Source organism: Pelodiscus sinensis, chromosome 5 (assembly GCF_049634645.1).
Source record: "Pelodiscus sinensis isolate JC-2024 chromosome 5, ASM4963464v1, whole genome shotgun sequence".
Lineage (NCBI taxonomy): Eukaryota > Metazoa > Chordata > Testudines > Trionychidae > Pelodiscus > Pelodiscus sinensis.
The window spans coordinates 93419508-93435175 of record NC_134715.1 but is presented as its reverse complement, the minus strand read 5'-3'; the positions used below and the strand labels follow the sequence as shown (position 1 = coordinate 93435175).

The 15668-nt window shown below is 39.8% G+C and overlaps 1 protein-coding gene across 13 annotated transcripts in view; it reads right to left on the bottom strand.

Moving 5' to 3' along the window:
* TMEM156 (transmembrane protein 156) overlaps window positions 1-15668 on the bottom strand; it is a 107305-nt gene that overhangs the window by 70218 nt on the left and 21419 nt on the right. For all 13 annotated transcript variants that reach the window (XR_012904321.1, XR_012904320.1, XM_075930581.1 and 10 more), the window contains 4 exons: window positions 14081-14350; window positions 12903-13166; window positions 10574-10684; window positions 5077-5175 (listed from right to left, as the gene is read on the bottom strand). Coding sequence is in view for 11 of the 13 variants with exons in the window: in XM_075930581.1 (XP_075786696.1) it covers window positions 5077-5175; window positions 10574-10684; window positions 12903-13166; window positions 14081-14350 (744 nt within the window). In the remaining 2 variants the exon portion in view is untranslated. The remainder of the gene's footprint in view (window positions 1-5076; window positions 5176-10573; window positions 10685-12902; window positions 13167-14080; window positions 14351-15668) is intronic.

Below are 15668 nucleotides of genomic sequence, written 5' to 3'. Positions count from 1 at the left end.
GGTCACTATCAGTATAAGCCCCAAATAGTAAACAAACCATTTCATTTACCATGTTACTAATATCATAGCTTGTTACAATTAAAACTGAAATATGTAATACTCTTTCCATTTCCTTTCTACCACTTATATTGCTTGCTTACTTTTGCAGTGCCTCCAGCTTGAACACAAAAAAATCAAATCACTTTTACTTTTACCAGTTTCACTTTCTTAAGGTGGTACTGCTTGGCTTGCAGGTGAATCACACATCAGGTTAATGTTTAAAATAATTGCTACCACTGGAATTAAAAAAAAACAAAAAATCACAGGAAAACCTCTATTGGCTTTATGTTTGCAGAATATGGGATTTTGAATTATTAAAGTTTCTGTTTCAACCTATAGTTTGAGCTTTTTTAATTTTTAAATGCCAGGATTTGATTGATTTATCTGATTACAGTGTGTACTTTTCTATTCCTGGACTACATTCATTTTCATAGAAGAATTACATAAGTAGCTCCAAAACTTCAGAGGAATGGTATAGGTGTAATGGTAAAATGAATCTAACAAAATAATGTATTGGAAAATATAACTTGCAATTCACAAGTTATTGAATTTTCACTTACATATTTGTTTCTACATAATGAACTTTGTTATATTCAGTGACATTAATGGGATTTATTCATAATCTGTCTTCAGCTTCTGTGACATGAATGCTAATTTGATAATGTTGAAAGATAATGTCTTTTTTTAAAAAGTGTCCTAAATTCATTACAGTTAACTTTGCACTGTCATGAGCAAGACAAGTTAGTGGGTGAAGGTAATATAAATATGTAATGAGTCAAAGTATGGCTCTTTGAGATAATGGAAGTAGTAGATAATTATAATCTATCTTGGCAATGGCAGATTTTAACACTAGAGCTTAAGAGAAACAGGATTGCAAGACCATGTGGTCTTGATTCTTAATATAGGGATGTAAACCAGGAATAACTTCACTCAAGTCAATAGAGTTATGGTGTTTTGAAACCAACGAATGGCTCCATAATCAGTCCCTTGGTGTTATTAAAAGTAGTTCATAAATCAGAAACTTTCCAGTCAAATGGATAGCCTGGAATTGAAGGAGCACAGCATTAAGACCAATATTGTGTTCTTTCTTTTTCAGCATCATAAATCTTCACTGGGATTTTCACAAGACACTCGATCAAAAAATCCTTAGACAGACATTGCTAAACAAAGGTACTGTGAACATGGTGATAAAACTAGAACGTGATTAGTGAGAGCTACTAAAGACAAAAGATTTCAGAGACAGATTCCTTTCCCAAGGTATGAAAATAATGAGCTCATAAATACATCTTCTGAAGTTAGCCAGTTCTTTAAAGCTTGCAATATAAATTGTACTCCCAAGAGAATTCAGGCAGACAGAAAGCTATCTGCTCTTTTTTAGGTAAGATTGAAATGTCACAAGTTACCAGATTGTAGAGAGAAATTATTGAGACTCTTATAACTGCTGAAGAAATTGGCAAGACAAGCCTATTACTAATATGCTGAATGAACAGTAAGGTAATCAAGTCTAGACAAGTTAAAAACTACAATCCTATTTGCTGATTTTGTAATTATTATTATTTTTTTTTTGGCCATTAGAACTTCTGGTTTGTGTTTATCTATAAAATGTTAAAGAAACCAAATTATATGGATTTATTAAAGGGTATGGCTCTTTCAATAATATCAGTAATACCTAGTTATACTTCCCTAAACCAGGACTCTGTACCAGCAACATACATGGTCCAGCATGGACAAAGGATGTTCCTGGACCACAAAGCCCAGGAACAGGGAGGTCTGGTGGTGGGGCAGTAGCGCCATAGGGGGGACTGGCGACTCAACTGGGAGCCCTGGGAGGGGGGAAAGGGTGGCATGGCACAGAGTTCTGACCCCAGTGGAGCTCCCTTGCCCCAGCAGCAGCCAGGAAGCTCTGGCCCCAGCCCCAGCCATGGAGCTCCAGCTCCGTCCTGGCTCCAGTGGCCAGGGAGTTCCAGCCCCAGCCTCAGCGACAGCCAGGGAGCTCTGGCCCCAGATGCAGAGCTCCGGCCCATCTCTCTCCCAGGCGGCTGCAGAGCTCTGTCCAGGTTGCACAGCTCTGCCTATGGTGCTCCAGCCCCAGCAGTAGCACAGTTGGCAGCACCAAGAGAGCCCTGGGAAGCTCAAACAGCAGCGGGGGCAGGCTGGAGCCCAAGCCCGGTGGCAGCATGGGCCATGGGGGAGGGACCTTCCCTGATCTAGAAAATCCCCTTGTTTGGGACCTGTCAGGTCCCAAGGGTGTCAGACCAACGAGGTCCAACTTGTACTCTGAGCCTAAAACAATTATTTTCCTTCTTGCAACAAATATTTTTTTTTACCAAGTTGAATATCCTCAGTGTGGTATATTTATCAACTCAACTCTATAGTGAGTTGAGTCATGCACCAGAGTCTCCCTGGGCTAATAGTAATGTACATTCAGAAGGTCAATTATTGATTCTTTCTTGAAGCATATCAGTGGATTCTGTGCATATGGAAGGAATAGAATGCTCCGATCACTGGGCTCCGGAACACCAGTAGAGATACTTCAGGTTGCTACTATCGTTTTAAATCTATATTTTAATGTGGGCTTTTGTCAAGAGGAGTTTGCATAATCATGGAGTTTCAGGCCACAATATCTTATCTGCAGGGCTGCTGATGGGGGGGAGGGGGATGAGGGAGGGGGAGAAAGGAGGCAGTTGCCCTGGGGCCCAGAGATTTAAAAGGTTCTGTCTGGGGAAGTATGTGGAGAGACATGGTGCACTCCATGCAGTGCTGAGAGCTGATTGGCCCTAGTCCTGCCCTGTCCATCCAGGGCCCAGCAAGGTCTGTCACTTGCCATGCTTATTTGTCAAGGCCCTGATGTGGAATTCATTATGCAACTAGGGACCCAAAATAAGGAACACAACATAATTATTGATGCAAGGAATTTAAAAGCTGGGGTAGCATTCCTTTAGCATATATAGGTCTTTCTGTAACCTCAGTTTCATAGTTCATTTTTCAGATATGATTTTCAACAATAAAAGTGAATGAACACCAACTTTGGGAAGGAGGTAATTTTGCAACTGAACCGTTTCTCTTCACTTGACTTGAGGGACATTTTACAGGTATGCCCTGAACTTGTGTGCAGTGGCACAAAAGAAAAGTAGACTCACCTTGTGGCCCTTCCTTTCCTGGACCTGGCTCACAGAAAGTTACACCAGTGCAAGGCCTGCTGTGGTGCTTTGAAAAGCTACAGGATTTGATCAGGAGTTATTTCCATGTGACATGAGATTCATTTATTTGCTAGCCCATTCCATTTGTGCTGACTTGAAAACAGAGTGCTTGTCAGTCAAGAGATGACCAATGACTTTCTTCTCTTTGTAGAGAATACCTGGAATCCTATGCCTTCCATACATCTGCTTTTTAATTTCTTGTAGCAAGGTTATATACCTGGCCTGCCCACTCACATTGATTTTTTTTTTTCTGCCTGATTTCATTACAAACCCTTACAGGCTTGTGACTATAACTTTCACTGCTAACATCACAGTCCTAATACACAAGCTCCTTAAACTGCTGTGACAGCAGTATTGGTAACAAAGTGGTTATGGTATCCCATTGCCCTCCCCTTTTGCCTCTTTGCAGGCCACTGATTGTGAGGGCATTCACCCAAATTGATTATTTCTTCTCAGTCTCCTTCCATGAAGGAACCAATTCCTGCCTTCCAGTCCCTGAATGAGCTCCTGTACGGTGGGTGAGTCAGACCTGTTTTACCTCCTTCCCAAAACCAACTCCTTGATAGGAGGGAACAGTTCTTCAATCTTAAGTTGTCCCCCATTTCTTACTAGGCAGGCTTGCAATTCAGCATTAACAAATGCAATGGGGCTAGGTATTATATTTATTTGTATATAGCATCAAGGACACCCAGCCCTATAGCAAGATCTATTGTTAGGTGCTCTACAAACACACTGAACAATAAGACAGGTATAATAAATAAACAAAAACACAAATGGAAGACTTCTAATTAGAATGCAGCAAGAGTATAAAGGACCTATGGGCAGAAGTAAGATACTAAGGCCCAGATCCTCAAAGGTGTTTAGGCACCTAACTCTCAGGCCATGTCTACACTAGGAAACTATTTCAAAATTACTAAATTCAACTTAAGAACTCCCGATTTAACAAATTCAAACTAGCATGTCCTTTCTAAGGGGAAGCATCAAAATTAGTCCAAGGCAGGCTCCATTAATGTGGATGCGCTACCTCAGACTTAGAACCCCAGGAAGTACTTGTGAAAAGCAGAAGTACAGAGTTTGAATTCTGCAGCCCATTATTTCGAAATAACAGGATTGGTAATATGGACACACTGCTTATAAATTTGAACTTGGGGAGGTGGGTTATTTCAGAATAATGTCCTGGTGTAGACCAGGGCTCATAGAAATCTGAGGATCTAGGCCTAAATAAGAGTACTCAGTGCAATGCAGTGTTAAAGTTATCGCCTTCTTCAATTTATATATAGAATGATCATATGTGAAAGAAACGTGTTTCAGTTACCCAGTTTCAGAAAAAGATATAAAATATAGAAAAAATAAATAACAGAGCAACATACTAGAATTAGAATAAATGAGGAACCTGAGAGAGCTAAATATTTATCAGCTAGGAAAGAAGTGATTCAAGAGCAATATGATTAGTCTGTTAAACTGTACAAATTTAAAGGCAAAAAGGAGTTATTCACAGTCTCAGAGGATGGCAAAAGAAGGAAAAACTGTTTGAAACAAAGGAAAGAAGTGTTTAGACTACATATTAGGAAAGCATATTTAACAATGGCTATGTTTCTCCTGCTCTCTTTGAAGCCAACAGCAAAAATCCCATTGACTTCGGAGAATAACTGAGCAATGAAGAATATTAATGAGAGGTGGTCATGGTGCCAGGTCCTAGAGCAGGACAGACAACACACTGTTGTGAAAGATGAAGTGAGAATTCTACAAAATATAGGTGGTAAGACAGAATGTCTTAAAAGATCTTTCTTGGCCCTTCTCTCTGTTTCAGAATTTGTTAGAATTTTATTTTTCTCACCTGAAAGGTGCTGAATACTTTTAGTAGCTGTGGATTCTGTTGGGTGTTTGCAGTCGTTTTGTTGGAGAATGGAAGCTGCTGTTGCTCTATATTTCCTACCTGATTAAAACAAAAATAGTTTATCTTCAGCTGTATCATTACATACATATAACTCATTACTGAGAGAGCTCACGGCAACCTCTATATTTAAGTTGCCTAACGCTTTCCATTATAAAGGAGCTCTGTGGCTTTTTAAAGCTGCTTTAATGTTTCCTTTGTTTACAGTAAGACTGGGAAATTAGATGAAGCAAAAACCCTGGTGCCAGACTTTTTTTTTTATTGTCCAGTAAAGTTGCTTTCATTTTTCGCTTTTGAAAATTATCTTTTCCTTTCAGCTACTTATGTACCACAGGATAACTTGGGCAGCCAGCCAAAATATTAGCTGAAAATGAATATTCCAATCTAAGGGTAGAACCAAACCACTGCCAAAACAGAAGCATTACATACTGCACTGGGAGTTCTGTGGATAGATAGCCTGTCTGGAAGCAGAAGAAAAGTCAGTCTGAATTTCCTTTTAACATTCCTTCCTCATGGATTCAGCAACATGTTTCCTTCTGTGAAAGCACCATGTAAAGAAGGAATCATACCCCTCAGACTATGTCTAGACTACCAGGGAACATATCTGCTCTTCCAACATTTTTTTTCAGAAGATCAAATGCCCTCATTTTATGAGGAATACGGGCTCTTCCGAAAGAAGAGGTTTTTCCAAAATTTCGCCTTGTGTAGACGGGCCAAATTTTGAAAAAGCCTCTTCCTAAAAAACAATCGGAAAAAGGTATGCAAACAATCCGAAAAAGGTACGCAAATTACTTTTGATCACCTTTTGGATCAAACACCTGATGCTAGCAATCATTTCCCCTATGCCTCATAAAGATAATTGCCAGCTCTTGCTATAGGCAAATGTGGTTAGTTCTGTAGTTCAAACTATATTGCAATGTTGATTATTCAGAGTTCCACCCTGCTAATGTTGTTTTCTGGGTGGCTGTTAACAATTCCCTAACAGAATATGATTTTAAAAAACCTTGAGGAATTGCATCCACAATTAAATTAACCTTATTTAGGTTACAAATTCAAGCATGCAGAAGTTGGGAAATGGGAGAATTAGGATTGTATAGCGGATTGAGCTTTTTGTAGGAACCCTGCCTCATTTGCCCCAGAAGTTTGAAGGTATCTAGAAAGGAAGGCAAAGTGAATACAGAAAGTGAAAGTATTGTCTTCAGGACAGTGTAGACCAGGGCTATTCAACACGTGGCCCCTGGCCATATGTGGCCCACAGCCCGTTTGTTTGTGGCCTGTGGATTTATGGAGGGCTCAACAAGTGGCCCTAGGGTTGCCAGATGGTTGAACCAAAAATACCAAACCCCCCCCCCCAAAAAAAAACCCACTGTTGAGGGAAAAAAAAAAAGGCGGGAGACCAAAGTTGTTTAGCAAAAAAAAGGCCTCTGGGGTTGTTGTTTTTTCCTGGCGGACATTTTGTTTTCTTACTCTGTGAGGGTATATCTACACTACCACCCTAGTTCGAACTAGGGTGGTTAATGTAGGCAACCGAAGTTGCAAATGAAGCCCGGGATTTAAATATCCCGGGCTTCATTTGCATCTTGCCGAGCGCCGCCATTTTTAAAGCCCTGGTAGTTCAGATTCCGTGCCTGCGGCTATACATGGCACGGAGTAGGTAGTTCGGATTAGGCTCTGGTGGCCATGGACAGGCGAATTTCGAGGATTGACCTCACCTGTCATGGAGGGAATGCGCTAATCCCTCCACTTAGGGCCCCAGGCTGGGACCCGGTAGAGAGGGAGGGCCCAGGTCCCCCACTCCTTGCCCTCCCCCCTCTGATCATAATCGAGTTGACTCGCCGCCTCCCCTGGGGTTCCCGGACATGAGCAGCCTCAAATTGGACCCTAGTGGCTGTTGCCCTTACCGGGCGGATGCCCAGGGATAGGACCCCAGGACCTGTGTTGGGGGTGTAACCCCAGACTCCTATCAGGGATAGGACCCTAAGACTCTTACCAGGGACGTAAAGGTGGGTTCGCTGAACCCCGTTGCTGGGCCGGTGACAGGTGATCTCACCCACTGACCCCTTCAGAGAGATCGGACCTCGGGACCCAAAACCAAGGACCTAGACGGTGGCTCCGCTGAACGCCCCTGCTCTCCCGAGAGGGGGCGCTCGCACACAACAAACCCGTCACAATTGCATTTTATTAATATCAGCAAAACTGACTAAAATGGGGCCTGTATGTTGTATACTCTTGCCTTAATTTTTGTATTCATGCTCATCAGTGTGAAATAAAATATTTGCATATATATTTGCATGCATATGCAACCACACTTAAATTGTGGCCCTCAGCATGTGCTGTGAGTATTATTTTGGCCCCTAGGATTTCCAAAGTTGAATAGCCCTGAAGTAGATGGATGCTCTGCAGGAAAATTCAGTTCTGTCCTTGCCTTTGCTGCAGTATTCTTATGTGATGCCAAGAAAAGCACTAAAGCCAAAATTTTGGCAGATAGCCTCTGTGTTTCTCATTTTCTGAGAAACTAACTAAAGGCATTCAAGGTTTGATATGCAAAGGTGATGCGTGCTCATAACAGCAACTAAAGTCAGTGGGAGAAACCTAGAAAAGTCTAGAAAGAAGTGAATATTTCTGTATTAATTGCATGCTTTGGATGGCATTCAGTAATAAAGACCGGGGGGGGGGGGGGGGGGGGCAGAATCCACTAACTGAATTATGAGGATAAAAATATTGAACAGTTGCTTCATTCCCTGAGCACTGTCAATCCTGAGGCAGAGATCTGTGGAAAAAATAGCATATGAGTGTATAATTAACTGAACATTATAGGCATATGCATGAAGGGATTGAATTCAGATTAGCAAGGCAACCTTAATTCTGGCATTTTCTAATATTTGTGTGCTTGTCTTTTGCAACCGTAACACTATTTTAATGTGGATTTTTATTAAATATAACATTCTACATTTAACTAGTTAAAATCATAATTCCCAGTTAATAGAAATTATAATACTAGAAGCAAATCAGTAATTGGAAACTAAGAAACTTGAATGTCCTTGAAAATTTTTGCTTCAGATTTAGAATCTCAGTCAATTCTGCTTATTCATTTAAATAATCTTTCAGTTCATCTTTAAATAAACATTTTCCATGCATGTACTTTCCTTCCTCTTGTTCAGTTATGATTAAAGCCAGAATCTTATGGCATACCTTTATTACAGAAATGGCTGACTGTGCACAGTTGCAGGATGGCTAACTAAATGCACATAAATAATATTGTTTTAGTCATATGAGTAATGAAAAATTCAGGTTTTTCTTAGTTTCAGGTTTCTTGGATCACTGGGGGTGTGTCTGGGTTGCACCCAGAGCTCAAAATAAGCTACGCATTTGAGTTATGCAAATTGCGTAGCTTATTTTGAGTTAATTTTGAAATAGAGCTCTATTCTGAAACATCCCTTATTCCTTGTGGAACAAGATACACTCATTCTTGTGGGATGTCCTTGTGGGACGTTGGAATAGTGAGCCCATTATATTTCAAAATAACAGGCTTGCTCAAAAGACGCAGAATATCCAGTATCCCAAAATAGCTCCACAGTGTAGATGTAGCCTGGGAGAGTACAAAGCTATAACTACTGAGTGGTAATGTTCACAAGCATCCTGCCTGCTTTGGGCAGATGCCTTAGTGAGCAGGGTGTGATGAAAACTAGCTTACTAACCAGTGGTGTAGCAAGAAGGGCCAATTTGTGTAGGTGGACAATGACGGGGGCAGGGTTAAACCCAGCAGCCTGGCTCTGCTCCCCAGCTGCAGCACCCAATGAGCTGGCAGAACAGGACAAGCACTGGGGCATGAGGAAAGCCCTGGAGGACTCCAGGGTTGGGCTTGGATGCAAAGACAGTAGGCCACAGTCCACTCAGGCCCATCTGTGGCTACACCCCTATGACTAACACTCTTTACATGCTGGTGAAAAGAGTTGTATGTTCTCTCCTCTGTACCTGCTGGTTTCAGAGTTCTGGTAGTCTCTCACACAGTAAAAACCTGCCTATACTAGTGGACAACTAGCCACACCCCTTCATGCAGAAGAGTGTTACTGGATGTGGGCATTATGTCACTTGCCCAAAAGTCTAGTTCTCAATGGAGTGTACGGTGGTGGGAGGGGGAAGGACAGAAGGGATCATTCCATATATATAGCTCATATTATTGAAGCAATAGTTTAGAAAATTATTTTGGTCTTTGAACTCAAGACAAACTCTCTTGCAGCACAGTAAATGCTTTTTAAAATACTCAAAATGCATACGAGGTGCTAAATTAACAACACTAAAAACAAGTGATGGGAGATCATCTTGCAGCCATTTGGTCCAAGTTCAGCTTCACTGTAAGTAAGTGCAATTCACCTGACCTCTATGGCACTGCACCAGGGTAGAATTTGATTATCAGTCTTCTGAACAGGCAGCTGCAATCTATGCTTCATCAAATCTACCTAATTTGCCTCAATCCTGAACTGAGGGATCATCCTTAGGAGCCAGAGGCTATTTTTATTTCTGTGCCTAGTTAGGCTTCGGCTTCTCTGTTGTGACTCAACAAGGGCATTAATGGTGGTTTCCTATCTCTTAGAATGGACGGTGACCACCAGCTCATTTTACATAGGCCACCATGCATCTGTCCAATGCTAATGTAACCCACACGCCTCCTGGGTGGTAGTCTCTCCTATTCAGTGGCACTAAGACCATTTAGAGATTAATGAGTTCACTATAGCCTTACCTCAGAGGTGTTTGGCTTTTAATGCAGGCAGGCTCATGTACTAAGCTTCAGAAGTTCCAAGTTCAATCCTGCCCACTGCCATGAGCTAATATGGGCAGTCTCTTGGTGTTACACTAACATATTTCAGTCACTGACAGCCTGTACAGGCAGTCCCCGGGTTACATGGATCCGACTTACATCGGATCCCTACTTACAAACAGGGTGAGGCAACTCACCCTCCAGCAGACCAGGGAGATGCGAAGCTAGCGCCCCCCACCCACAGCAGATCAGGGAGACGCGGAGCGGCTTTTCTCAGCAGACACCTCAGCTTGAGAATAAAGGACTGAGGGAAGTGAGGTGTGGGAGAATAAAACTGAGCTCGGGAGAAATGTTTGGCTAGAGTTTCCCCTACAATATGTACCAGTTCCGACTTGCATACAAATTCAACTTAAGAACAAACCTACAGTACCTATCTTGTACGTAACCCGGGGACTGCCTGTACTGGATTTGAACCTAGACTCCAGGGGTGAAAATTACATTATCAAACCTCTCAGCCTTCCAATCCTCCATCTGCAGTTATTTTAGTTGTATTACATAATACAACTACAACATAATTCTTTAAACTGTATTTAAATAAGTGTTAGTCCTATTGCAAAGATGAACGTACTTTTTAAAATCTATTGGGATTTAATTTTATATAGCTTCATCCTTAGTACTTACCCTTTTGTTTTTTATTTTCTTGGAATACTTTGTAGGTAACAACAGTGATCGTAAGCACAAAAACAAATGCAATCAGAACAAGCCAAATGATTTTTGGCATACCCATAGGATCTGTTATAAAATAAAATGGAGAAGAGATTAAAATAAATCAATACATGATTATTTTTATATCCTGGATCATTCTATCTAGGACTTTATACCATGCCCATCACCAGGGGATCTCAGTGGCTTACAAATTTAAAAGAAAAGACAAAAAACTTTGCCTCTCTTTACTGTCTCTTGCCATTCAGAATTAGTAGGGTTGTCTGGAATTAAATTTCATCTTCAGCTGGATGTATCACAGTGCATATCTGAGATGGTTACGTAAAATATGTGAAATAACAACTCATTTAAGTTGTCTAAATTATTATATGTGATCCTGCCAATGAGATGATACTGCACAAGTCAACACCCACATGTAAGGGGATATTATATAAATGAAAAGAGGGCTTCTGTTTTCATGGGAAATAGAAAGAATGTGCCCAGCATACAACATACACCTTTGTTTGTATCAAGTCCCTCTGTACATGCATGCGAGGAAGGAACATGGTGCTTATGGAAATCTTGCTTATGCAAAAAGGGAGAAAAGTGCCACTTACAAAACCACCTCTTGGGAAATCCCATCTATTAGGACTCCGCTGCGAAAAAGCATTTTGGGAACAGGGCAAGCATGGGAGGCAGGCTTTTCTCTGTGGAAATACATGCAACAGAGACCTACTGGAGTTCCATATGGAAATGTTTTCAATAGCTAATACAGTGTACAGCTGTATTAACTCCCACTGGGTCCCCTACTCAGGTACAACTGAGAAACCACATGGGAACAGAATCAGTAACAGGATGGTTCCATTTGGTAGTTCCCATTTCTCAGGAATCATAGAATCATAGAATAATAGGACTGGAAGGGACCTCAAGAGGTCATCGAGTCCAGCCCCCCGCCCTCAAGGCAGGACCACGCTCCGTCTACACCATCCCTGACAGATGTCTATCTAACCTGTTCTTAAATATCTCCAGAGAGGGAGATTCCACCACCTCCCTTGGCAATTTATTCCAATATTTGACCACCCTGACAGTTAGGAATTTTTTCCTAATGTCCAATCTAAACCTCCCCTGCTGCACTTTAAGCCCATTACTCCTTGTCCTGTCCTCAGAAACCAAGAGGAACAAATTTTCTCCTTCCTCCTTGTGACACCAAGGAATAAGCTGCCTCTGAGAGGCAGCTATGTGCAGTGCTCTATGCCTTCCCTTTCCAAAGGCCACATTTAAAGGCTCTTGCTCACCTGGCTAGCCTATATTTATTTTTATTTCCCTAATACTCTGGGTACCTCTTAAACTTTGGATCTTGTCTTCTAAGGGAAAAAAATGTTCTCAAGTTGAGTTAATTAATTTGAGGTAAAATTCTAGTGAGGACTTAACAGACTATCATTTTCACACACATTTAGCAGGTTAAGTTAAAGTCTAGGCTGCTTCATAGACTTTAACTCAATCTTCTAGCTTGTGTTAAAACTACAGCCTACCTTAACTTCACTAGGACTTTACTTCAAGTTAGTCAATTTGATTTAGCTAATTCAAGTGAAGAGCGCACCTATTTTTCCCTAACTTAAAATCTAGAATTTTCAATACATTAATAAACAATACTTGAGTTCTCCAGTTTCCCAATGGCAAATGTACTATGGCATTGAATGTGACAGGCAATCAGACAGGAAAGACTCTTAAAAGGCTCATGCAGCACAAGAGAAAATTTAAAGAGTTGACAAGCTATCCTCCGGGAAAAGACTGTCATCACAACAAAATTGTCTTCACTAACTGGACTAGCTTTCTTCCTGAAGCATACTGGATTAGAATATAAGCGAAACTTTTCATCATGACACTGACTTTGCAGCATACCTTTTTTCCCACTGAAATCAACAGGAATGTTGCCATTTACTTCATAGGGAGCAAGGCTGTGCCAAAAACTTTAGCAAAATAAATCAATGACAACTAAGAAAAATCCATTCTTGTTAAACACAAATTCAATCAATCACTGAACTATAAGTAAAAAAAATGTTAACCAAAAGTACCAATGTTAGTGTTTTTGGCTTGTTTCCAAAAATATACAGCAGATCTACCTTTAGGTGTTCTCTGTTGCCTTGCAGACATGGCTCTTCACTAAAGGGGGAAATGCTTTCAAACAGTTGCATATGGCTGCCTATTGGAAAGGCTTAAGGTTGACTATTGGAAGTTTTCATTCCATAGTGTAAGATCTTTGTTAGTTACATGTTTGATTTCCCCAGATTCCCTTTTCATAACTTACTTTCCACATATGTCTGAAGTTGCAGTGAAATATTTATACAGCTGTTTTGGTCTTCCATCATTGCTGTTATGCATGAGTGATTTACGTTTTCTTCCGTAATGTTTCCTCTGCTGGTTGTAGAATTTCTAATGTGGACTTCCAGTATATAGTAAATGTTATATTCCTCACTTTCGTCATTCATATAACCCACAGTGAAATTGAAATATTTATGGAAAGAAATAAAATTTTTTGCTTTCCTTTCTAATGATCCTCTCGTGTTTGGAGCTACAAATAAATAAAAAACATTAAGATCTGCTTTGTAGCACTTTGTACTTACAAAAGAAAAGTATCATATTTCACTACTCAACTCCATTCCTATAAATAAACAGTAAGACTCATCATTACTGACTAGTTGTAAAATGGACAAAAAGATATGTAATGATAAGCATTCAGAATAGATGTGAGTTGTATTGATTTTGCAATACAAAATGTGTTTTCCTTGTTAGTGACTTTATTTACCAGCTACAAAGGTTTTTTTAAGAATCTATCATTGTCGAAGATAATACAGACTAACACTAAACTCCACAAAAAGGTGAAAGTGTAGGTGTTTGAACTGGACGTGACTCTTGGATCATCTAGACCAGGTTGGGGAACCTTTTTTGGGTCAGGGGCCACTGACCCACAGAAAAATCAGTCAGAGGCCACACACAAGTGAGAAGCAAACAAAACCCCAAACCAAAAAAACCCCACAAAAACAAAAAATAACCCCCCCAAACTCTCACTGACATGGCCTCCGACTAAGAAGCAGAAAGATATTCCCCATATTCCCCTCACACATCAGAGCCTAGGGGGGCCCAGACCACAGACTGTCCTCACTATAAATCCAAGATACGTTCCTAAAACCATTTTTGCATTAATTATGCATTTTGTAGCAATGCAAAAACAAGCTGCTAAGGCCAACAAGTTATATTCATAAACTTTAAAAACAACAAATGATCGGGTAGCACTTTATAGACTAACAAAACGTGTAGATGGTATCATGAGCTTTCATGGGCACAGCCCACTTCTTCAGGTGATTGGAGTTTTCCAGCAGGTTATGATTAAAGGAGCAATATACAGCATATTACATTTTCATGATGTTTTAACTGGCATAATTAACTGGTACACTAAGAACTTATTTTCCCCTGTTTTTTGTTTACCTTCTGATCTTGGTCCTTGATGAACAACATTCATATCTTCCTTGGATTCACAGGCTGAGTTTAAAATACATTGTTGCAGTCCACGCCCAGAAACTTGAGAAATACTTGGAGTATTTTGAAAATCAGAGTAATTTACAAAGATCTTCCAAAAAACATTCTGTTTTTGACTTCTTTGTTGCAGGCATTTGGAAGAAATGTTATAAGCACAGAGTGGAAAGGTGACATTACTTAATGAACAAGCATCCATGCATGATATAATTACAGTGTTTGCTGTAAAACAAAAAGAAAGACAGTTCTATATTGTAAGGATGGTTATATTGGAAACCCATAATAAAATGTGTAGATATAAGCATAAAGATAGATATCCTTTTGCATACCACTGTGAAGCATACTTTCTGACAACATACTGAACATATTGTATTATGGGATGGGAGAGCATGAAAGAATGCCTCCCATGTCCCAGATGCTGAATTTTATTGCTCAGTAATACTAAATCTCTTCAACCTGGATTTGTAATTGTATCTGGACACATTCCACCTCCAAATCTCTTAGGATTTGATCCTATTTGAAAAAAGATGAAGCCCTTAACACTTTCAGAGAGGAAGCTTCCGCAGAAATCTACATGCTTACATGCTCATTGTGATTATGTTGGAGAACAGCTGTAGTAAAATTTAAACTTGTCTCAAAAGATAATGCTCTCATAAGGCAAGATGATATATGGTATGCCCAAAATCTCCACACTACAGTTTTTATGTATCCTACTACATATGAAAATAATTCACCAATTTTATCTCCTATTTCACTTCCTTCTTTCTGGTATTCTTTGGTTTTAGCTAGTGTGCACCCATTCAACTTGGACAAGTGATAAAAAGATATTTATTTTTAAGGAGGAGAATGAATCTCTTATTTTTCCTACTCTCTTCTACAGTAAGTAACCATTAAGGCTTTTTTGTACTTGTCTTAAAATATTTTCTTAAAAATCTGAACATAATTAAAGAATTAAAATGCTGGTACCTAACACCAACTTCTTAAGAAAGAAAATAATAATTCTATTTCTGCTCACAATGTAGGAAGCCATACTACAGTAGCTCACCTGCCAACTGAGATAGATTCTTAAAACTATTTAATGGAGGTGAAAGTATATAATTCCCACTAGCACTATTGGGAGTTATATGATCATAAATTCTCATCTATAGAGATGAAAAAATATCCCTTAACTGACCCAACATTCATTTATAGCCTGACAATTGCAATAGGCCATCTGTGCTAGCTTCCAGGGGGACTAGCCTCAGAATCAATTCAGTGAAAAATTTCAGACAGGATAAAGTAAAGACATCCTACAGTGAATGCAAAATCAATTAGCTTCCCTTCTTTAGTGACAATAGATTGGAGAGTAATAAATATTTCATAAAACCAAAAACTCCAGTGATTTCTAAAACACCCATGTTATGCAGATAAAATATAATACAATAATTTGTTATAATAATATAAAGAACATTTAAAAAATACAAAATTAGGACCTGGACCTTAGGCAAGTTGAAGTTTTTCTTCTAAATGTTCATCATCTCTCCTCAATTGCACATTGGAG